General features: G+C 43.9%; 1 protein-coding gene and 1 pseudogene across 1 annotated transcript in view; both read right to left on the bottom strand.

The window, feature by feature from the left end:
• RNF220 (ring finger protein 220) overlaps positions 1 to 9,871 on the bottom strand; it is a 253,111-nt gene extending 243,240 nt beyond the window's left edge. The window contains exons 1-2 of the mRNA XM_050799840.1: positions 9,542 to 9,871; positions 2,299 to 3,040 (exon numbers count right to left, since the gene is read on the bottom strand). Of these exons, the coding sequence (XP_050655797.1) occupies positions 2,299 to 2,923 (625 nt within the window). The 5' untranslated portion in view covers positions 2,924 to 3,040; positions 9,542 to 9,871. The remainder of the gene's footprint in view (positions 1 to 2,298; positions 3,041 to 9,541) is intronic.
• A 14,323-nt stretch (positions 9,872 to 24,194) lies between these two features.
• LOC126944754 (uncharacterized) lies at positions 24,195 to 24,293 on the bottom strand (annotated as a pseudogene).
• Between the last annotated feature and the right edge of the window lie 508 nt (positions 24,294 to 24,801).

Here is a 24,801-nt window from a genome sequence, read left to right as displayed (position 1 = left end):
ACAAATCCAGGGTGACCACAGGGTAGCACAGCCTTCTTTTCACTTTGCACCTCTGTTTCTTATTAAAGATTAGTCACAAATGCAACTCTGGATAATAACGTGGGTATACAAACACCCTCCCCTCACAGACACTCCTATAGGTTTTATGCTTGTGTACAAGAAAAAAAGGAGAACACAAGGTACTCTATAAGGGAAGAATATTTTAAATGAATAAAAGAAGAAAAGGACTCCAATTTCTATAACACTACATTGGAAATAAAGAAGTTTCCCCACCCTTCTGATCAGAATCTCATTAATTTCAAGGTCAGAATTCCATTTCACTTTGGGAGACAGACTCATTTAATTTTTCTCCACCCAGGCGTATTCCTGTGTGAGGGATCCATCTCCATGGGGGATGCCACCACCACACAATGCAAACCAGGCAAACAGAAGAGTTATGGCTTTGACACTCAGAGAGGAATGGATATCCACGTCTATGAGTTCTGACTTGACTAACAAGCTTCCTCCTGCTCTGGAGTCTGATACAGGTTTGGGCTAAAAAGACAGAAAAATGGAGACAAGCTGGATCTGTTAGGTAAGAAGAGAGGGATCTCAATCTCCAGATGTTACTTTGTGGCATATTAGTTATGAGAGGATTTAATTTTCAACTTGTATTTGGAGGAAAAAAAAGGGGTAGAACCTGTCATACCCTAACACAAGGCAGTTTTAGCTGGAGGTCACATTGCAACCAGCCTTGATCACTTGCACATCACCGGACAAGCAAAAACTAAACTAAACTAAAATAAAATAAAATTGACCAACACAATGCCGATACCTGTCCAGCAGGTATATCCAAGAAGCAGGATCACAAGACACACAAGTCAACAGAAAGTGAAAAGGTGAAAGAGAGCCAAAGCCAAAGGGAGAGGACAACACTAGCAGTGGTGCTGTCAGCCAGCAGCCTTCTCCCTTAAGTGGGGAGGTCTCCGGCTTACAGACGCTGACATAAAAGACACACTTGCAACATATTTCAAAACCAAAGAGCGATGGATTTACAAGGCAGGTTGATTTTATGATGACTTTTATTGAAAAGGTACGCTGGGTTTAGGCAGATGCCTTTTAGCGCAGGAAAGTTAACACAGTGCCTAATTCAAGGAGACAGCCTGAGGAAGCAGTGGCGACAGGGGAGAGAGCTGCAATGTCTCTATTACTCTCCTCGGCATCATAAAGAGGAGGGAAAAAATGGTATTCGTGTTGGTGGTTATAGAGAGGACGGGAGCATGAAAAAATAGAGAAAAGGGGAAGGCAAACCTCAGATGTAGTTTTCTTAAGAAAATAAAATGAAGCAAATCTGAGAACAAAGGGTTGGGTGGAAAAAACACCCTCAGTTCATAAATTCTCACCAGGCTTGAAGAAAACTGCTCTGTCTACCCACAGCCCAAAAGCTTCAAAACACAATTATTTTCTGATTATATTAGAGCAAAGGATTGCAGGGTTCAGCACTCCTAGTCTACAAGTACCAAATAAAGGTTTAGTTCCAGCTATGAGTAAGTGTAGCCAGAGCCCAACAAGGCACTTGGAGAACATGAGAAAAAACTGTTTCATAAGCAGAAATTAATAATAGTTGTGAACATCAAATATGGAGCAGTCCCACAGGTCAACCGTGTCTAGTCCTAAAAGTGAGCCCCAGGATAAGCATCCAGCAAACCTGTGAAATCCCAAGAGAAGTCGGCTTTCTAGCCTTGCGATCGCAAGGAAAACACAGCTGTTTGAAATGCTTTATGGTGATTGACGACACCTTTGTCCTTCTCTGAAAAATAGCCTGATGTGGACAAGGGCTGAGAGTCGTGAAAATAGAATCACGTGGAGTCTGCTGGATGTGATACAATGGAAAAGCTAAAAAATAACACTAAGATCAGACAAACATAATGAGGACAGCAAAGAGAGGAGGGGTGGACATGTTTCTTTAGGCCCCCCAAATTCCCTAGGAGCCGACACTTCTTAATGAAATGACATTCACTTCACTACATCAGTGGTACCCCTCTTCACTCCAGTCCTCAGAGAATAAGCCCACCATGACCCGGAGAGAAAGGCTGTGCTGGGGCCAACTTGCCTCTGGCTACTTTCAGAAAAACATTTCAAGAACTATCAGTGCTCACTGATGAGAGACAAGCAAAGGTTAGCACTCCACAGCTAGCGAAAGGGAAGTAGTTGGCCCTTCCCGCTACTAGGAGCATGCAAAACGCCACCCACCTGTTGAACATCACAGTGAGGCAGGGCTTACTGGGGGTACGGGAGGGCTCGAACCAAAGTACTTACATCTGTCATTCCGATCCTCTGGGCTAGATGATGCTTCCCGATCAGAAATGAGGCCAGAGACAGCAAAAATCTTCTTCCCAGTGTCATCAACCTTTAGTGAACCGGGGGAGCTAGATGGCAGCTGTGTCCCAAAGTCATATTCCTTGCCATCTGCATCTGAGAAGCGTAAGTGGGGAGATTCTGTGTCATGGCAGTTCTTAAGTCGCTTGGCCGGCGTAAAGGCTGACTGATAGCTCTCCCGGTCCTCGGTGGAGGCAAAGGGCCGGAAAGCCCCCACACCACTATGATTCAGCATACTGATTGGGGTGCAATCTAGATTTGGGGGAGCAAATTGAGGATGGAGGTGTAGTAGAGAAGGGGGGAAATCACGATTGGCAAAAGTGCCTGGCACCCCACCTTGCCGATGGTACATAGAGGCAAAGGTATAGGAACCGTTGGTGAAAGGAATATGCACGTCCTTGTCAACTGAGACAGGTACACCAAAGGGTCGTGGCTGCTGACAAGGGATGGAAGCATCACGGCTGGCCTCAGCCGTGGATGCCAGGACCATCAGTGCTGGGGATGCCAGAGGGTTGGGAAGGTAGGATGAGTTCTCCATCTTGAAGGCTGCCCGGTGTAAGTCCATCGGAGTCTCTTTCTGTGGCCGGCGTTACACAAGAAGCAGTCTTCCCTGGGAGGGAGGCCAAGCGGCACCTTGGGTCAGGGCAGGGAATATTACTGGGGAATCATTCCCTTCTAAGACCTGTAGAAACAGCAAAGAGAAAAAAAGAAGGGGGAGGAAAGTCAGGGGGAGGAAAAAAAGGGAAACCCCCAAGTGATCGAAACACCATCCTTCTGGCTTACAGATGCTCGGGCAAGAGACACCACAGGCTTTAGGAGCCAGTGGGCAGCAGCATCAGACCATTTTCATTCAGGAAAATCAATAGACAACTTACTGTGATGTACGCGTAGCTGACTTTGGTCCCTACACGTTCCGGGTGAAATGCGCCTGAGCCCAGCAAAGAAAAAAATATCATAAAACCTCCAAATACGATATTCCCTGAACAAATGAGCTTTGGAAGGCCAAGCCATCCAGTAGATTAAGTGGGGGTCTATGTTTTAAAGTGCTTCCACCTGCATCCACAGGCCACTCATGGCAGGCCTGATGTTCAGAGACCACATTCTACATATACGATTCCCCACATATGCATCCTCTCTTCATCTCCCCTAACAACTCCCTGATACTGAAATATCCCTAATTCAAGTTCATCCAGACCAGGAGCACTTGTACATATTAGTACAAAGTATACACATGGATAAATGATACACATTGGCACATACACACACACACACACACACACACATCTTCATGTATCATCTAAGACTGTTTCCAGAAAAAAGTGCTATGTGAACAAACAGCATTCACATTTATTTTGATGCACACCCCTCTCTAATCACATGGGCTTTCTATTTCTCTTTTCTGAGAAGGAACAAAACCTTCATCAATAAAATGCCTGGCGTCTCTGACAATATTTAAAACCATAATGGGTGCCTTTGGCATACGCTCTCTAGAAGCGTCTGTCTTCTAAGGGCAGCAAAGAACGGATCGGTAATTTTAGTTACTAATGCACTCACTCTTAAGTAGATTTGTAAACTGCCTTGGATTTGCCATTAACATTTAGAACAAAATGTTAACAAAATTTCTGACTTATTTTGCTCTGCTTATTGGCCCAGTCAGAGCTGATGTCCAATAAAGGCCCTCGGAACAAATTGGAGTTCGGAGAGACTTCTTTCAGTTTCCCTTGTAAATTTAGGTTGTACATTTTCATAGTCGCTGGTTCCATTCCAAAGTGTATTTTGAGTGGGGGCTGGGAGAAGGGCTATATATCAAAAGCCAGGACAACATAAAGACGAATACCAGGACTTATTAGCATCAAAAATATACATGAAATAGAAACTTAATGAAACTCAAAGCATAACCAAAAATCACCGTCTGCTACAAATTACAGCCTTTAAATGGAGAGTCATATCAGAAATAAAATCTACCTCCTTCCTTTTAAAAAGCCCACCTGGAGTATCTTTGGTATTCCCTCAAATAGAGAAACCTCAGTTAAACGGTAGATGAATCCTCCTGGCTTAATGCAATGCAAAGAGAGTATTTCCTTCTCCCATCCTGTAGCAGACGTGTCAATGACTGTTATTAATTGGGAAGATGAGTGGACACCATCAGACTGCTTCCTCATTTGGCATCTTTCCTTATAGACATCATTGCTAAATTACCAGATTATGTATCTCACATTAACGGATTTTTCTCTCTCCCAAATTTTAAATAACTTTCCTGTCAAGTTATAGCAGTGCAGGGAATGATCTGCCAAGGACAGCCAGTTAGCCTGACAAGTCTGGGAATCCTGTTCTTGGCTGTTTTCTAGTCAGATTAATGGTCACACAACATGGACGCTCTGAAAGTGGGTCTAGGGCTGTTCCAAGAGTTCCAAGCAGCTCTTCACAACAGAAATAGCTACTTGTCTATCAACAAGCAATATTATATGAGGCAAACTGGAGAAAAGGACAAACATAACACACTGAGTGTGAAGGAAGGAATGTTTCCCCCTCACAATACGACCTCCCCCCACCCCAGGATTCACTTGCTATTTTTACTTCCTAGATCACCTCATTATCTTAAATGAGTTTCATAAATTAGGAATCTGGTGACAGCACCGGACACTCCAACAGAACCCGGTGAATCACTCAACCCTGGTTATTCATTTGAAAACTTCATTACACTGAAAATAAATCAACAATATTTTTCCAGGCCACATCTCTCTTACTCCACTGCGTGGGCGTGTTGGTCTCCATGGGGGAGGGGGAGTGCTTTTTTCTTTTCCCTTTTCTTTCTTACCCTCTCCTCACATTAACAACTTGTATAGATGAGGCTTCAGCCGACCACAGTCATTATGAAAATCTATAGTTAATACACTCCCAATGTCAAAATGTCATGGGTTTAAACACAGAACCCAAAATAAGAAAACTAACTGACCCTCTTAATTAAAAAAATATGGATTGTAAGATAATCAGCTTGATGGAGCATTTGGGTGACTGTGAAGAACTGGGCAAAGGGAAAGTAAGTAACTGTTACTTTTCTGACTCTATGCTGATTTTTTTTAATTTAGCACTTCGTGCAAATCCAGATTAAAATAACTCCAGCTATTGATCCGAGCAGTGGAATTGACATTAATTTTAGTTCACTTCTCACTTTGCAAAGGGATCAATAGGAAGTAATAACAGCTGACATCCCCGCTGAAAGGAGGAGAAAGAAGGGCTGAAGACAGAAATCGAAAAGCAACCAAATAAATCATCAGCTACTTTTCCACGGCATCAGACAAACTCCAAACAGATTGCAAAAAGTCTTTGTTGAATTAACTAAACAAGGAGGAGGGATCAATCCACGAAGCTAAATAAATTGTCTGGCAGGCAGTGAGGCTGGACGGAGGGACCAACAAATATTGAGTTAAAAAAATTTCAAATCCTTGACGTGATGGGTTTGGTTCAGTTCCGTATCTGTGGGAGTTTGTTTGTTTCTTAAATCACACTCCCGATCCTGCTTTAAAGTGATTACAAAACGCCAGCTCTCTGAATAATTAGTGAGATTACTAATTGCGTGGTTAAACATGCCAGAACCAAGACAAATGAAACGAAGACGCCCGCGTTTGGAACGTGAAAATGTCTGAGGCTGGGCTGATGCGCAGCGCTCCGCGCTCTGCGGAGCGAACTAGCCACTTTCGCACAGAAAAACCGAAAGCCCAAGACAAAGTCTCAGAGAGTAGGTAATCTCCCATCCCATCCTCTGCCCATCCCGGTCCAGGGTCTGGGCTTCCTGACCTGCGCCCGGGATCGGCGTAGAAGGAAGCGGTGGCTGCTGCCGCTGCCTCTGCCGTAGCTGAGAGCCAAACCCATTTGCAAATGACTGCCACAAAGAAAGCTGCAAAGGGCTCTTTCCCGGAGCCGAGCTCAGGGCGCCCACCAAACTATGGCTCTGCTGGCAATTAAAATGCACACACAACACTCCTCTGCTTATTACAACAGGTGACATTTTTGTGGTCTCTGAACCGTTTCCAAAAGCCAGGAATTAAAATAATAGAACAAATTAAACGATATTTTTCCTTTGCATAAATAAACTTTTAAAAAATTAACAGGTAACTTAAAAAGCAAAGAACAATGGGAAATGAGGCAGAGTAGTGGGGGGTTGTTAAGAACGCAGGAAAGAATTTTTTTTTTTTTTAAGTTCACAGACTTCGCTTGAAGAGAATTCCCGCACACCAAATGCCCAGGGGGTATTTGGAAACACCGCTCTAACAGAAATTTTACCACCATATGCGACAGCTCAGGGAACATAAGGCCAACACAGTTCCCGGGCTAGGGCCGACGCCTGTGCTTCAGGCACGGCCGGGTATCGGTCCCAGATTTGGACCCGGATTCAGGCCCAGCTTGGCCAACGGGTGCGAATCCGAGACAGCCTGGGCCAGTCCGAGAGTGCGGGATCGCTGGGATACGGGCTTAGCGAGAGGGTGCATTATTCAGGTCGGAAGAGTCTCGACTGGGAAAAAATCAACTCTTTCAGGAGAAACGGGGGAAGAGAGGTGAAGGCGAAACCTACATAAACTTGGGGCCAACGCGGAGCCAAGCCCACTACTCTGTGGCCTGACCTCTCCCTCCGGCTCTCGGTTGCCTTTGTATATAGAATACTCTAGGTCCCAACAACCTCTGCACGAAACGATCTGCGCCTAACTTTGGGCAACCAAGGCGCCAGTCCGGGAAGAACCGACACGTGCAAGGGCCCCTGGTCCGCAGCCGCGCGGGGCCCGCGGGGCAGGGGCTCAGAGCTGCCAGCCTTCGACCAAAGTCCAAGGACCTCCAGCCCCCGAGCAGCCCCGCCCTGGGGGTCACCCGGGTCCCGCCGCCGCGCGCCACCGCTTCAGCGGGCAGCCGCGGGCTCCTCCACTCCGGCTCTCCTGCAAATGCGGACCGGCGCGGGACTGCCGGGCCCTTCCAGCTCCTGGACTGTGGATGCGCGGTGCGGAAGGGAGGGTTCTGCGGCCCGCACGGCGGCCGTCCGGCCGCTGCACACGGCGCGGCTCGCAGAACAGGTGTGTGTCCCCGCTCGCTCCGCGCCCGGCCCCGGCCCCGGCCCCGTCGGCCACCAGCGGCGCGACGCGTCGCCGCCCCTTCTTCGGCCTTCCCCAACCTCGCCCCGAAGCGCAGAGAGCGAACTCACGCCACTTTTGCCGGGTCTCTGAGGGCCAGGAGGGATCGGCACAGAAGCCGCCAGCACCGCTTTTCCTCGACGCTCTTTCTGCCTTTCCCCACTCTGCTCATTCCCCTTTGCAGGAAGAGCCCGCGAGACGGAAAGAGGAGGAGGCCAGGCAAGGCAAAGGCCCCCTGCCCACTCTGCTCCCCCTAGTCTCCTCGCTGCTTCCTCACTGACGCCCTTTTTTCTCTTTATTTTTCCTTTCTCTCCCCTTTGCCCCTCAAGCCGAGTCCGGAGCGGAGGCGAGAGGCAAGACGTGGCTGCTGGGCGTCGTGGGCAGCGAGCGCCGTGCTCTCCCCCTCAGCGGCTCCCGGGGCAGGGGGCCGGCGCAGGCAGGAGACCCCAGACGACCTGGGCCAGCCAGGCAGGGCTGTGCCCCCACACCTATGACCCGGGCCCCATGCACCCACCCAGTGCGACGCGCACCCGGCTCAGGGCCGGAACATGGGCTCTCCGCTGGAGCTGCATCCAAGACCCGAGAATGCAGAGTGTTAACGGGAAGCGAGAGCTTTTCCCCTGCCTCCTGGCTGCCCTAGTTCCCTCTACTTCGGGACTCCTGCGCGCCCTCGCCAGCTTGGGTCGACCTGGGCTGCGAGCTCTCGGAGAGGCTCCTGGAGCCGGGGACGAACCGGGCATCCCCTCGGATGGCCTCACCACCGTGGGCGGCCTCGCCCGGGGGGCCACACGGAAGCTCTCCGCCCAAGTTTGTTGTGCCCTGGAAGAAAAGGCTTTCTCTTACAAAGCACAAAGGCGAAACGCCCAGGCCGAGCCCTGAAAAGCCCCGGGTTGGGGGGCGGGGGTGGGGTGGGGGAGGCCGGAGTCTCCGGAGCGCGGTGGCGGGGCTGGGCTCCGGGCAGAGAAGGTCGCTCGGCCCGGGCTGACAAGCGCGGCGGCAGTGGCCGCAGGACAGCAGCGACCGGCGTGCTCACTAAAAAGTTTTGTTCTCAAGTCAGAAGAGAAATTGTTACTCAGTTTAAGGCAGGTCTAAGATAAAAATAAAACTACAAACAGAGTAAGGCGCCCTTGTCTCCACGATCGTCCTCCCGCCTTGCTCAGTAGAACCGATGGGAGAGGGGGTCCCGACCCCGAAAATCCCGGGAGATCCCACGTGTCGGGCTGCTCTACTGCCAGGCCGGTCCAACCCACCGGAGTGGGGAGTTTACCGGTGGCATTTAGAATGATCCGCCTCTATGCTAGCACCTGCCTCCTTCCTGCCGGCAGAGGATCCCCCTATCCCACCCCACCTCCCTCCCTCCACAGCCTTCACACCCGCCCGGGCTAGGAAAAAGTCAGCCGAGCACCCGGGGTTCCGGGCTAAACAGTCACTCCCCGGGTACCCCGCGGAGCCGGCTGTGTGTGGGGTGGAGGCTGTAGGGGTCGTTTCTCATTCGGATCGCCCCTTCTCCATCCGCCCGCCGCCTCGGGCTCCCCACTGAGTACCACCCAGCCCTGGCCTCGCCGGAAATCAACGCGGGGTACACAGGGGAGCCCGGAAATCACCGGGGGGTGCACCAGGGAGCCCGGCGAGAAGGCATTCTCGCGATCGACCCGAACAAAGTGGGAATGGGGCTTATTGAAAGATGGAGAAAAGAACTCCTGCTCCCTTCCCTTGCAGTGCCCTAACCCTCCCTACTTGTCCAATTCCCGCGTCTGGTCCCTCCCCCTTGCACCTCCCCCCCTCCCCAAATAAAACACATTAAGGAAAACTCAAGACGGAAAGTTTGAGCGAGGCAGCGCACGGAGCGCGCAGGGCGCCGATGCCGAGAGGCTCCGTTGCGATGATCCAAGACGCGCCAGTCCCAGTCCCAGCCCCTGCCTCCGTCCGGGGGGAACCGCCCGAATCCCTAGGAAACGGACCCGGAAAGTTAGCCAGGTTCCTGAACAAACCGGCTGCCCTCGCACCCCACCCCTCTTGGGTACGCACACACGTCCACACCCCTTTCTGCTCTCCATACTTGCCGTGGAAATTCCTTGGGAGAACGGTCGCACTTTTCAGGACACTGAGGGAAGCAGGCGGAGAGTGTGGTGCATGAAAAGTCCCGGGTGCGCAGAGCCGGCGGAGGCAGCGGCGGCGGCGGCGGCGGCAGCGGCAGCGGCAGCAGCAGCAGTAGGCGGCTGGCCCCGGGTTTGTGTTCGCGAGCTGCCTGGGATTGCATGTACAGATCAAAAGACTCGGTTGGCGTGAGAGAAGGAGCAGTGCTGCCTCTCAGCGCTGGCTCTAATCAGTGAATGAGCCTCCACTCTCCCAGGGACTCGGAGAGACACACACGCGCGCACACACACACACGCACGCACACATTCTCTCACACTCACACACATACAGGCACTCTGAGCACTGAATACATTAGGGCACTAAGGGACTCTGGGAAATGAAGTCCAGACCCAGGGCACTCCTGGAGAACAGACCTACTGGCCCTCACCAAAGAGCTTGGAAGTCTTGGGGTCGCCAGCCATTGTAAACTAAAGAGAGCGTTGACTTTTGTTTACATTCCTCCTCCCCAACCCGCAAAGGTCTCAGTGAATGGTTTGGTGCTTGTTCTTCTTCCTTTCCTGAACCAAAAGGGACCAAGAGTAAATGGGCAAAGCTTGAAGACTGACATCCACTGCTGCTTAAATGACCCCCAAATCCTGGCTCCCTCAAAATCTCTACCTTTTTCCAGAAAAATCTTACCTGCTGCTTTGTTCCTGGAATGCTTCTCTGGGTCTTTGACTATAATAATAAAATAATAAATGAATATTAATAAAACTGTACCTTTTGGAGGAGGTGAAGGCCTAGTTTAGCATCCAGATGTGAGAATAAACTTTTTATTGGTGTTTTATTGATGTTTATATTACAGTTCTTTTCAAATCACTTCATATCATCCTATAATTCATCAAACACAGAAAGATAAATAGGGGAAACGGATAGAGAACTAACATTCCTGAGTGCTTTCTAGGAGCCCGGTTATGGGACTAAATGCCTTTACATAATCTCATTTACTCCTAAGATTAATTCTGGAGATAATATTACCACTAGTTTATGAGAGGAAACTGAGGTTGAAAGGGTTTTGTAATTTGCCAATGAGAACGTGGTTAACAAGTCTTGGATAGCAGGTAGTTCTAGTTCTGAAAGCAAAGTTCAACCAAAATCAAATCCTGGTTTAAGAAGTCATTCCTGGCCAGGCGCGGTGGCTCACGCCTGTAATGCCAACACTTTGGGAGGCCGAGGCGGGTGGAACAAGAGGTCAGGAGTTCGAGACCAGCCTGACCAACATGGTGAAACCCCATCTCTACTAAAAATACAAAAAGTAGCCGGGCATGGTGGCACATGCCTGTAATCCTAGCTACTCAGGAGGCCAAGGCAGGAGAATCGCTTGAACCTGGGAGGTGGAGGTTGCAGTGAGCCGAGATCATGTCTGGGAGCCAAAAAAAAAAAAAAGGTCATTCCTTTGTTTCGTGGTTCAGTGTCTAAAACCTCAGATTTCTCGTCTGGAAAAAAAAGGGAGGGTGGGGAGGAATGGAGTACACACTGATAATCCACTTTGCAGAGAACCACATAGGATTATAAATTGTCTAAAAAGAATGAAACTCAGAATCTCATTCTTGCTATTATTTCGTTGTCCTTTTTACTCATGTTTAACATTAAGGTAGCATCTAAATATTAAGCATGTTTACATATATGTGTGCTGTTTGTATTTTAAAATTTTAATTGGCAACTCTAAATAAATTGTTAATTTGATCACTTAGAGTTCTACACTTATGACTATTTCTGTAATTCATGGTATCAGGATTGTTTGTTGAGGAACTTTATATTTATTTATTTATTTATTTATTTTTGAGATGGAGTCTCACTCTCTCACCCAGGCTGGAGTGCAGTGGTGTGATCTCGGCTTACTGCAACCTCTGCCTCCCGAGTTCAAGCGATTCTCTTACCTCAGCCTCCTGAATAGCTGGGATTACAGGCATGCCCCTCCACGCCCAAATAATTTTTAGTAGAAATAGGGTTTCACCATGTTGGCCAGGCTGGTCTCAAATTCCTGACTTCAAGTGATCCACTTGCTTCGGCCTCCCAAAGTGCTGGGATTGCAGGGGCGAGCCACCACGCCTGGCCTGTTGAGGAACTTCTAATCCATGTTTAATTGTTCACTCATACACCAACATTTATTATGTTAGGCTCTATTCTTTCCACTAAATTATTATTTCCTGCTGGATTGTAAACTTCATGATGTCAAGAACCATGTTTGTTTGTTGCATTCTACATCATACCCTAAGCACCTAACAGCATCAGTCTCTTAGTTGAATGAATAAACGAGGATGTAAAAATGAACTCCTGTCCTCAAAGAGCTCACCATCTAGTAGAGGAAAAAAAGAAAGAGTTAGAAATCAATCTGATAATTACTATAATAAGGATGACCTTAGAATTTATTGATCTAACTGAGATAAGTTTGATGATAAAAAAAGGGACACTTTTAATAATTACACTGGGATGACAAATGTGAATAAGGGCCATCCTGGGCCAAGCAGGTTGAATGGTCACCCTAGCTACATAAGGTATTTCATTCATTCATTTAACAAGCATTTATTGAGAATTCTCTTGTGTGGTGTGTTAAAGGAATTATAAGCCACTGATTTCCCTAGAAATTGAAGTATGAAACATTGAGCAGCAAGAGATAGGCAGGAGAAGTGGGTCAAATCACAAAAGGCTTTGTATACTAAGCTAAGGAAAGTGGACGTTATCCTATAGATGATGAGAAACCCCTAAAGGGTTTTAGGGGTGTGGCATGGTAGGATTTCTGTTTTAAAACAAGCACTAGTTGCTGGGTGGGCAAGGTGGAGGTTAGACAAGAGGCAGTGAGGCCAACTAAAAAGTCTATCTCAGGTAATTCAGTTGAGATACAGTAGAGCCTGAACCAAGGTACTGGGGCAGAGTGAGTGGAGAGGAGGGGACACATTACAGTGAGATCTAAAAGGTAGCATCAACAAGATTTAGCCATTTTAGTATGGTAGATGAAAGCAGAAGGAAGAGTCTATATAAATCCTAAATAAGATTTTATTATTTATAGCACAAGATGATGTCAGTACTTTAATGTTCATCAGTAGTAAAAGGCTCCCTCAAATCAACTTAGAGAGCTCCCATAGGTCCAGTGCACATTCTCACAGATAGATGATACAGATAAGAAGGCCTGTTCAATCATCAAGCCAAATATTTTTAGCTGCTACCACACGCAGTGGTCCTCACTACGATGCAAGTACTTAGAAACTCGAAGAACTAATCACTGTCTATAACAGCAATCTAAATGAAAAAATTAAATGCAAATCCCTCATAAAACCAGAGCAAAATTATATAATGCAAAATTGAATATGTAATACCTCACTAATTCACAGGTCATACGTCCAGCAACCTCAGCTATCCAAAACACAATGAAGCAGGAAATAAGCAAAAAGGGTCCCAGAATAGCCAAAATAAACATTACAAAGTCCATGCACTAAAGTTAACACATTTCCCTCCTAGGAGAATTACACAAGCCTTCATTCAGAGCCGATTTATTCTTTCTTAGGTACAATTCTAATAAGCTTGATTATTTGGCTTTCCCATTCACAGCTGATTAAGATTGTCAAATTAAAAGGGGGCAGCCATTAAAAAGAATGATATAGACTAAGATGTACTGACATAGAAGGATACCTATTATATATTGTCAAGTGAGAAAAGCAAGTCATATAACAGTATGTATAATATGATTTGATATTTGTCCGTATACATGTACACATACATTGACAGAAAAAGGCCTGTAGGGATACATTAAACTGTTAACAATGGTTATGGCTAGGGAGTGTGAGTGTGGATGTGACACGGTTGGGGGTTAGACAGAAATGAAGGGAGGAATTTGACTTTTTACTCCATAGACTTCTGTTTGTTTTCAGTGAACATATATTAGTTTTGTAATTTTAATATCCATTGAAACGTATATAAAAAGAGCAAAGGGTAGTGTTGTTAGAGCAAGAACACTGACAATGAGAAATGGTGACCGAACTATAAGAAGCAAGCACCATAACTCAAAAACTACAAGAAAATGGGGTTATTTGGTGTGAAGGCAAAAAGCCCTATCCCATCAGTGGTCTCAGTGGATGTCATGAATTCCAACCAAACATACCCTGATACTTTTGGGGATAGGTCATCAAGGAACACATTATGCTTAGTATATTTTACTTACGAGAGCTAGCACACGTGTGAAAATACAGAAAAATAAATTCCTACCAACATGATTTAAACAGCAGATTTTGATACTTTAAGAAGTAAATTTCAGTTGTCTGGAAAATATACTTTTGTGGAACACATCATTCCCTGAAGATGAGAAGTAAAGGAGATATCACTTTATATAAGAGCAGAGGTGATGCAGAGTAAGGAATGGTCCACAAATTCAATAGACATTTATTGAGTGTCTATCAAGTGCCAGTCACTAAGAATAGAAAGATAAATAATAGTGCCTGCCCTACAGAGGTTTATAGTCCAGTAGCAGAGATGGATAGGAAAGCAAATATATATGGTACAATGTGAGCAGTGCTATAATGGAAATTCTGAGTATAGGGTGGTAGAAATACAAAAGAAGGAGGTACTGAGTTATGGAGCTATTAGGAAAGGAGGCAGGGACACAAGTGGGTTTTTAAAAAATAACTGTCATATGGGATGACATTTAAGCTTCGTTAAAAATGACCGTTACATGGAATGACACTTAAGTTGGGCTTTGAAGGATAAGTAGAGTTTATCAAGGGAGAAAAATGGGAAGAGCACTCCAGGATGAGCAAATAGCAAAATAGCATATGCAAAGGCACATAAAATTTCCTGCCATATTCCAATAGTACATCTCAAATTTTTCCACAAGAAAGAGGTGGTACAGATGGTGGTGTCTAAGGGCAAGCCTAAAATGGCTTGCCACTAGCTTGAAATGTATGTATCCTGTTTTATCTTGAAAAATGAATGGAAATTTTGCCTTCAACTCCACAAATATATTAAGCTTTAATATAAAACCATGTTTTAAATTACTTATCATTTGATAGAACTGATGCTCCAGAAAGATGCACCATATTTATTTGGTACTTTCTCAAATCCAAAGCACAACACTAAATAATCCAGGGGCATTCGTTCCTAACTTGAAAAACATTCAGAAATTGGGCTGGGAGGGGAAAAAAAAAGGTGTAGAAGATACAAGGGGAGACTGGAAAAATAGATTAATGGACTATGAAAGATCTTGTTTGTCACATTAAGGAACTAACTGGACACTCCCAGTGTCTAACCAACTCCTATTTATATTTCAAGATTTGCTTGGGATGGTCTCTTCCAGGAAGCCACCCTGCCCACCAGCCTCTCTTCTCCTCAAACCTGATTATCATAGCAGTCTATGCATGCAGCTATTCACTTATCACATTGTACTGGAATTATCTATTGTTTTCAGGTTCCTTACTAGACTCTGATCTGCTTAAAGCAGAATTCTGTCTTAGTTGTTTTGCATGGTACTTACCACAACAGATACTGGTGTCTATTGGACTGAACTGATTTAGATAAAAGGACAAGATTCAGCAAGTACTACCTGGTCTAGATTCTAAAGCTTCTTGAATGTAGGGCCCGCTCGCGTACCACTGCATCCCAAACACTTCACACTCACGGGAAACATCCCAGTAGGTGATTGATAAAATGTGTACAATGAATGAATGAGAATTCTCAAAACAGGAATGACATGATCAGATCGGGGTTTAGAAAAATAAAATTGGAGGCAATTTTAAATGCAGCCTGGAGAGGAGTAAGACTGGAGACAAAGAAATTAGTGAGGAAAAAATGCAAAAGAAACACCGGACATATTGGTAAAAGATTGCCTTTTCTTAAAAATGGTTTTCTAATCGGCTAAGTTGATTAGATGTTTATATTTATCTTACAAGACTGGTCTTTTTATTCTCTTAGGATTTCCTGACGGAGGATATTCAGTTGCCTTGTTCCCTGACCCCAGCCCCTTCAGGCTGGTGTCTTCTTGTACATCTGGAGGTCATTGAGGGCAGTGACTATGTCTTATTCATCTTAGTATCTCCAATGCCTAGGACATGCCTGCTCAATAAATGTTTGCTGAATGAATGAACACATAAATTGATCTATTAGTATACTGTACTCAAGCTCCGACCAAGACACAGAGGACCTAATGATCCCCAGTGTGTGGGTTTCTGGATACAGGAAACAGAACAAATAAAGCAAGACTGGATACAAATGCACACCTATTCCACAGGTAACACAGGGTAAATTTCTCTCTCTGACCCCTCCATCCTCATTCTGAAGAATAACTCTCATTGAGTGAAAATCAATAAAAGTCATTTTAAGGGAAGTAGGTTTAGAAAAAGGCCCTGAAGGAGGAGAAAGGAGGAGGGGAACTTCAAGTTCGAGCAATTTGGACTTTTAAAATATATATATAAGGACTTGTAAGCTTCAAAAAACCTCTACAAAATAAAAAGTCTGCTTTTCCACACTCACTTTCAAAAGGAATCTCCCCCACCAATGCCCAACACACAAACCAGGAGTTTTTTTTTGAGATTCCCAGTTTTATCACCCAAAAAGAAAAAATAAATTCACAGCAGAAATAATAAATCCTCCATTTTTCATATTGACTCCAACCAGAAACTTTCTGAAGTAGTTGCAGGCGGCTCCCAAAGACATTAGACCAATATCAATGCCAAGATTGACCATCTGGCAATCTAGCAACAAATATTTACTGACCACTTACTATGTATGAATCAAGGCAGTAGGAAGAAACTGTAAAAGATGCCTGCCCCATCCCCCCAAAAAGGCAGAAAATGCACCTCCTATCCCCTAAGAAGCTTGTAGAATTGTAGCATTAACTCATAATCAAAAGAAAGGTTAAATAAACCCAAACTCAATTTTATAATGTAGATAAAATATATCAAATGGATAATACAGGCAAACTGCTGTAGGTTTTCAAAAACCAGAGAAACCATCATGGTTTGAGATGTCCTTAAGTGTTTTGGACAAAGATAAGATTTAAGTAGGACATTAAAAGATATAAAGTTGAATATTGAAGAATGGAAAATATTACAAGAATAATGCCCATGCTATGTCAGGGAACAATTTACTCAAGAGTTGTGTCATAAAGAGTATTTGCAGTGATAAGAGTTATTAAAATTTCATGGAAATATAGCATCATAGTTAAGAGCAACTGAAGGCAGATCTGGGTTTGAATCCTATTTCTACTGCTTATTGGTTGAACGACCTTGTCACATTTACCTTCTCTGAAGCTCTGTTTCCACAAGCTTAAAATGGAGACATGTTAACTTTATGAACTTGATATGAAGATTAAATAAAAGGTACTCACCACAGTTATTGGCAAATAGTAAGGGTTCGATAGGTGAGAGCTCCATGCTCTCCCCTCAAAGTGAAAGTTTGTGACTTGAAACTTGTAGAAATTGAAAAGGATTTTGTTTTTAAGCATAGATCAGAACAAACCTGTATAGAACGGATAGCCAGCCATTTTGCTTTCACCTTATCCAATAGAGCAGCTATTCCCTGCTGATTTCCATTTGGAGCAAGATTTTAGCATCCTTATTATTTGATTTGGAAACATTCTTCTTCCTCTTCCTAAAAGTACTCTGAATCTTGCTCACTTTCACTGTCATCCCCAAGCTTTTCTAGATAATAGAATGCTTCTGAAGGAAAAGAGGGAAGTGTGCAGATTTCAGATTCATGTTATTTGCTCGTATTCATTCATCGATTCAATAAATATTTATTGAGCAACTATTTCTGAAAGATTAAAAGCTGTCAAGTGGAAGACTTCAACTTCACACCCCTTACTTGCACCTGTCCCCTCTTTCCTTGTTCTCTCCTGTTATAGAGAGGGAAGAAGCCCTCCTCCAATGAAAGGCTGGATAACTCCACCTGTGCTTTGGAGCCCTGGTCTTCTTTGGGGGCCTTTGCACCTGTAGCACCTTTTTCATGTTTCCAATCTCGTCCTCTTTAATAATTCTTTCTATTCAGCACTTAAACACACTCAAGCATTTCTCATTCAAAAGAGAGAGAGAGAGAGAGATTTTTTAAAAAAGAAATAAAAATCCTCCTTAGTCCTTCATCCACATCCTTCTCCAGCTCTAATGCTATCTCCTCCCTCTTCCCAGTCAAGCTTGTGAAAGTGTTGCTTCCAGACCCCATCTTTACTTTTTCACCTCCCACCTACTCTTCAAGCTCATCAATCTGGATTTTGTGTCTGCCATTCCTCAAAAATATGACTCTCAGTAAGGTCATCAATTTTTATTTCCCATTTTACCTGACATTCCTTCCTTGAAATGCTTTCTTCCCTTGACTTTGGGGACATCACACCTTTCTGATTTTCTTTTTACCTCACTAGTAGCTCATTCTTGCCCGTTTTTGACACCTCTTTATGGGACCATTCAATGTTTTTAGGGTTCTGTTGAATGTATGCTTCTTTTCCCACTTTGAGTTTTTCCTGAGGTAAATGCATTTACTCCTATGCTTTCTTACCATGGATATACCTAAAGCTCTTCAATCTGTAGCTTCAGACCCTCATACCCAATAGCCTACCTAACCTGAATATTTCACTGGCACCTCAAACTCTGCATATCCAAATCTGGACTCATCATCTTCATTCCCAAACCATCTCTCCTCCTTTGGTGTTCCTCAACTCAGTAAATAACAGTACCAGATAACCAGTGGTTCAAGGCAGAAATCTGAGAATCATCCTTGACTACTCCTTCTCCACCATCCATACCAAATCAATTACTAATTTTGCCTTTTTTTTTTTTTTTTCTTTTTTTGAGACAGAGTTTTGATCTTGTTGTCCAGGCTGGAGTGCAATGGTGCAATCTCAGCTCACTGCAACCTCCACCTCCCAGGTTCAAGCAATTCTGCCTCAGCCTGCCGAGTAGCTGGGATTATAGGGATGCACCACCACGCCCGGCTAATTTTGTATTTTTAGTAGAGATGGGGTTTCTCCATGTTGGTCAGGCTGGTCTCGAACTCCCGACCTCAGGTTATCTGCCTGCCTCAGCCTCCCAAAGTGCTGGGATTACAGGCATGAGCCACCACACCCGGCCACTAATTTGCCATTAGATCTCCTAGATATTTCTAAAAACCATCAATTCCTCCATTTTTTTTTAACCAATATCACCTGTTGTCCAAGCTATTGCAACAGCCTCCTTTTTAAAAGAGCAAATCTGTATATCACTTTTAATGCTTAAATTATGGCTTCCCTCATGCCTGTAATCCCAGCACTTTGGGAGGCCGAGGCAGGCGGATCATGAGGTCAGGAGATGGAGACCATCCTAGCTAACACAGTGAAACCCCATCTCTACTAAAAATACAAAAAATTAGCTGGGCGCGGGGGCGGGCGCCTGTAGTCCCAGCTACTTGGGAGGCTGAGGCAGGAGAATGGCGTGAACTCGGGATGCGGAGCTTGCAGTGAGCGGAGATGGCGCCACTGCACTCCAGCCTGGGCGACTGAGCTAGACTCCGTCCTAAATAAATAAATAAATAAATAAATAAAAAAGGCTTCCCATTGACCTTTGGATAAATTCCTAAAATCTTTAATGTGATCCACAAGGTCTTGTATTTTTCTGACATCTACCTGCATTTCCACTTCTCTCTGCTCTCCCGCCATATTGGTCTTCTCTCAATGCTTCAGTGCTTTGCATGCTCTCACCTTAAGACTTTGCTCTCTCCCTCTTCTATCAATCCCTACCTCCACCTATTTTAATAGCTACCTAGCTAATCCTAGTCATCTTTTCAGGTTTCAGCTTAACTGTTCTGGAACTGGAAGCGGAGTTGGCTAGTTCCCTCTTTGTATGTTCACAGGATGCCTCATCCTTTCTTCTCCTTTTTAACACCCTTTGCTTTTATACTATCTGTCTTCCCTAATAGTCTATAAACTCCAGAGAGACAGGACCCATGCCTATCTTGCTTATCAGTGTATTCCTGGTACATAACATAGTATCTAGCATATAGTAGGTAATAACATGTTTATTAATTCATACAATCAGCTATAGGTAGAGTTTGTCTTTATTTCTGCAAAACCTTCCTGGAACCACCCCAAGCAGAGTTGATAACTTCCATGTTAGCATCACCAATATACCAAAGACTCTCTTTTTGCACTTACCCTGTATTGTAATTATTTCTTTACACGTTTAACTCTCTTTCTCTTTTTTCTCTTCCTTCTTTCCGTCCTTCCTTCCTTTCTTTCTCTTTCCTCCTTTCCTTTCCTTTTCCTTCCTTCCTTCCTTCTTTCTCTCTTTCTCTCTCTCTTTCTCTCTCTCTCTCTCTTTCTCTCTTTCTTTCTTTCTTTTCTTTGAAATAAGGTCTCACTTTGTTGCCCAGGCTGGAATGCAGTGGCTCGATCTTGGTTCACTGCAACTCCACCTACAGGGTTCAAGTGATCCTCCCACCTCAGCCTCCCAAAGTTGGATTATATCTTATTTGTAGTTTTATCCCTAGCACTTCACTTGGTATCTGGCACAAAGTAAATGCTCAATAAAGAGTTATAGAATTAAATAAACAAACTGCCAATTGACTGGATATGAGACTTGAAGGAATATGGAAAATCAGATAAACTCTGAAGTGTGGTCTAGTCTTTGATGGAAACGGAGAAGTTGGTGAAGGAGACTGGGTGGTTTAGAAAGTAAACATATGCAGTTCCAAGCATAGGTACTGGTGGTGGTAATGACAAAGGGGAAAATGTATACTCAACGAGGAGGTTAGAAAAGAAACGGGGTCCTGAAAAGGGCGCCGTGAAAGTAATTCCAAGGTAGAAAGCAGAGTCTACTGTAGTCAGGAGAGGGCTGATAGGCTACATTCTAATTTGCCTAAGACAGTCCCAATTTACACCTGTTGTCTTAACATAATAATTGATGGTGCCTGCCCCTTTACACTCTCAAAGCGTCCAGATAAGTTACATGGCTGGCCTACAAGAAGATTACATGAATTTGGAAAATTTAAGTAAATTATGGGCAATAACATTTAATACAAGAGCATGGCAAGGAATTAAAGTGAGTTCACGTTGAAGGGATGTACTGAACTGAATTTTTTTTCTTTTTATTTTTGAGATAGAGTCTCGCTCTTGTTGCCCAGGCTGGAGCGCAATGGTGCGATCTCGTCTCATGGCAACCTCCACCTACCAGGTTCAAGCAATTCTCCTGCCTCAGCCTCCTGAGTACCTGGGATTACAGGCACGCACCACCTTGCCGGGCTAATTTTGTATTTTTAGTAGAGATGGGGTTTTTCCATGTTGATCAGGCTGGTCTTGAACTCCCAACCTCAGGTGATCCACCCGCCTCGGCCTCCCAGAGTGTTGAGATTACAGGCGTGAGCCACAGTGCCCGGCTTGAACTGAATAATATTTTATGCAGAGCCAACTATAAAATGAAGCAGGTATTCCACTAGCCACTTTTAAGTAAGTGGTGTCACTTAATTTTCACAAAAAAAAACCCTGATAGGTAGGCATTTTCATCCATATTTCACAGATAAAATAGTTGAAACTCAGATCAAGGAACCTTCTCAAAAAGTTAACATGGCTAAAAAAGCAAAACTAACTAACTAAATGTAAAGAAATAATTGAAAAAGGAAGATCTGGCCGGGCGCAGTGGCTCACGCCTGTAATCCCAGTACTTTGGGAGGCCGAGATGGGCGGATCACCTGAGGACAAGAGATCGAGACCATCCTGGCCAACATAGTGAAACCCTGTCTCTAATTAAAAAAAAAAAAAAAAAAAAAAAAAAAACTAAAAAAATTAGCTGGGCATAGTGGCACATGCCTGTAATCCCAGCTACTCGGGAGGCTGAGGGAGGAGAATCGCTTGAACTCGGGAGGCGGAAGTTGCAGTGAACTGAGATTGGGCCACTGCACTCCAGCCTGGCGATGGAGCAAGACTCTGTCTCAAAAAAAAAAAAAAAAAAAAAGATATCATTGCAACAAAAATAAAAGCAGGAAAGGGGTAACCTAACCTAAGGAGAGCCCAGAAATCAATATGTAGAAACGTAGAAGTGAAAATTCCTCCAAAAGTCGAATAGAAGCTAAGCAACGGAGTGGCACGAAAGAGAAATTGCAGAGGAACCACGTGAAATAAAGGAATAGAAACACATCATGGGAATGACTTAAAGGTTCTAAGTTGGAAAATGGGTTGACTCTTGTGATGATTCCTTCAAAGTTCGTGAAAATTGCATTTTTGCAGTAAATATCCTTCAATCTTTCCCAAGAGCTAAATAAGGTGCTCTTTATTATGCAATAATACTAGTTTCACTTTTTACTGCCCTCCTCATTGAACGACACCTAATAAGCATTATACTTCAGCTCTGTCGTATCTTTTCCATGCCTTTCTTTTGAAGACTAGAAAGAAATGAATGCAGCAGTTAGAATTTCACTTGATGGCAATCACTTTTTAAAAACACTCTGCAAAAATGGGTTGCATTTAAGAAGGCATTTTGTATATCTGCCTTTCCATGGAACAACAGAGTCTAGTAAAAAGAACAAGTACTACAAGCAAGAAGCCAAGACATTGACTAGTTGTAGAACTCAGGTAAATCATATACTTTCTCTCTTCTAACAGATTTTTCTTCCTATGTTATAGGAATTTTTTTGTGTGTGACAAATTTTACATAAAAGTAAGGTAGGTATCATTACGGAATGCCTTTTAAATATTAAATCCATTTTTAAATATTATAAAAGAAGGCAAATAATTACATTTTCCTTATTTGTTTCCTTTTTTTTTTTTTTTTTTTTTTTGAGACGGAGTCTTGCTCTGTCACCCAGGCTGGAGTGCAGTGGCCGGATCTCAGCTCACTGCAAGCTCCGCCTCCCGGGTTTACGCCATTCTCCTGCCTCAGCCTCCCGAGTAGCTGGGACTACAGGCGCCCGCCACCTCGCCCGGCTAGTTTTTTTTTTTTTTTGTATTTTTAGTAGAGACGGGGTTTCACCATGTTAGCCAGGATGGTCTCGATCTCCTGACCTTGTGATCCGCCCGTCTCGGCCTCCCAAAGTGCTGGAATTACAGGCTTGAGCCACCGCGCCCGGCCTACTTTTTTTTTTTTTTTTTAATGGCGTCTCGCTCTGTTGCCCAGGCTGGAGTACAGTGGCATGATCTTGGGCTCACGGCAACCTCTGCCACCCAGATTCAAGCAGTTCTCCTGCCTCAGCCTCCCAAGTAGCTGGGATTACAGGAATTTGCCACCACGTCCGGCTAATTTTGTATTTTTAGTAGAGGTTTTGCCATGTTGGCCAGGCTGGTCTTGAACTCCTGACTTCAGGTGATCCACCCACCTCAGCCTCCCAAAGTGCTAGGATTACAGGCATGAGCCACCACGCCTGGCCTGTTTCCTCTTTTTTGAAATAATCTCACATTTTATTGAATTAAAAACTTATGAACCTTAAGAGTTCGAGGATGTGCTAGAAGTCAGGTTAACATTTGTATTTAAGTAATAATTCGAATTATATGACCTCTTCTTAATGTACATATAATCAACCAATAAACAAACATTTGTTCAGTGCTTACTGTGTGTTGGGAATTATACTAGGCTGTTTGGGGGAGTGATACAAAGTACTATATGTTATCAAATCAAAGATAGTTTAGATTATAAGATGCATTCCCATTTCAGAGCTGTTAAAATGGGGAAAAATAGGCATCTTAAACTGATTATATGTAGGTAAAAAACAAAGAGCTTCCACAGAGAGAAAAGAATGGAATATATCCACAAAAATTACCAAGTGAGTATTAGAGACAAAAAGGTTCTCAGAAATTCAGTGAAGCAAGAAGTTACAAGGAGCTAAGGGTGGTGAGGAAAGTGCACTGTGTATGATACTGGCCTCGTTCTGCTAATGTATTTTCTATTGATTCTATAAGGTGTTGGCAAGGAAAGGACAAATTAAAAACTAAGCTTTATACTTTACCTCCTGAAATGTGACAACTTTCAGTTTTGTTAAGACTTCTGAATTCTATCACTATACCAACTCAAAACCAATTTTTAGTGTTGACATTAACTTAATAAAAATAATTACTTAAATTAAAAATTAAGCAAATATAGAATATGCTAAAATAAGAGTGAAATTTGGGGGAAACGGCCCAAATAATTAAATATTTAACCTGTAAGAACAAGTGCAAATATTTAAAAATAATAGTTTAGATGTTATTTCTATACTTGAGGAGTAAAAATAAAACTTGTAATATAACAGATACATGAAGTTCTAAACTATATCTGCACCTATAGATCTAGGAGCAAGAAAAGGCCATTCTTTGGCCAGGCATGGTGGCTCACGCCTGTAATCCCAGCACTTTGGGAGGCTGAGGCAGGAGTTCAAGACCAGCCTGGCCAATATGGTGAAACCCTATCTCTACTAAAAAAATACAAAAAAAAATTAGCTGGGCATCGTGGAGCATGCCTGTAATCCCAGCTACTCGTGAGGCTGAGGCAGGAGAATTGCTTGACCTGGGAGGCAGAGGTTGCAGTGAGTCAAGATTGTGCCACTGCATTCCAGCCTGGGCTACAGAGCAAGACTTCGTCTCAAAAAAAAAAAAAAAGAAAAAAAAAAAAAAAAAAAAAAAAAAGAAAGAAAGAAAGAAAAGGCCTTTTTTTTTTTTTTTTTTTTTTAAATATGAAAGGTTTCACAAATGTTTGTGTCATTCTTGTGCAGGGGGCCATGCTAATCTCTATCATTCCAATTTTAGTGTATGTGCTGCTGAAGCACTCCTGGGCCACTCTTCAGTCCCTTTCACACCTACCCTGTCCCAAGCTACAAACATCAAGACCTCCAAGCCTTGATTAAACAGGGTACCAGTGAATCCTGGGTCTAATCCAATCTTCTTAGAGCCACTGTTCATCCCTCTCCTCAAAGAACCTTGAACTTCAAGTTTTTTGTTCTCTACTATTAACCTCTGCTGCATCTCCTATGACTAATCATATCTCTGTGTGAAAATAAATGTTTGCAGGACTTTCCAGACCACAGCTGACTTTTGTTAAGCCCTTGTGTCCACTCTTCTCTGAGGGCTAAGTGAGACTAAACCTATCAAGTTTCATTCCTATTTTCATAGGTCAAAACTCCAAATATAGATACCTTGTCTCTTCCCATATTTGTCCTATATGAACTATCATTCCTAAAATGCTACATACTTCCCTAAGTGTGGAAGTATCCAATCCCTCTCTTCTCTCCCTGCCAAAACCTTCCATTTGCCCTTTGGAATTTCAACTCTCCTACG

The sequence above is a fragment of the Macaca thibetana genome, chromosome 1, assembly GCF_024542745.1.
Source record: "Macaca thibetana thibetana isolate TM-01 chromosome 1, ASM2454274v1, whole genome shotgun sequence".
NCBI classification, from domain to species: domain Eukaryota; kingdom Metazoa; phylum Chordata; class Mammalia; order Primates; family Cercopithecidae; genus Macaca; species Macaca thibetana.
Note: the sequence above shows the minus strand (reverse complement) of the source record. Positions and strands in the feature narration are given on the sequence as shown.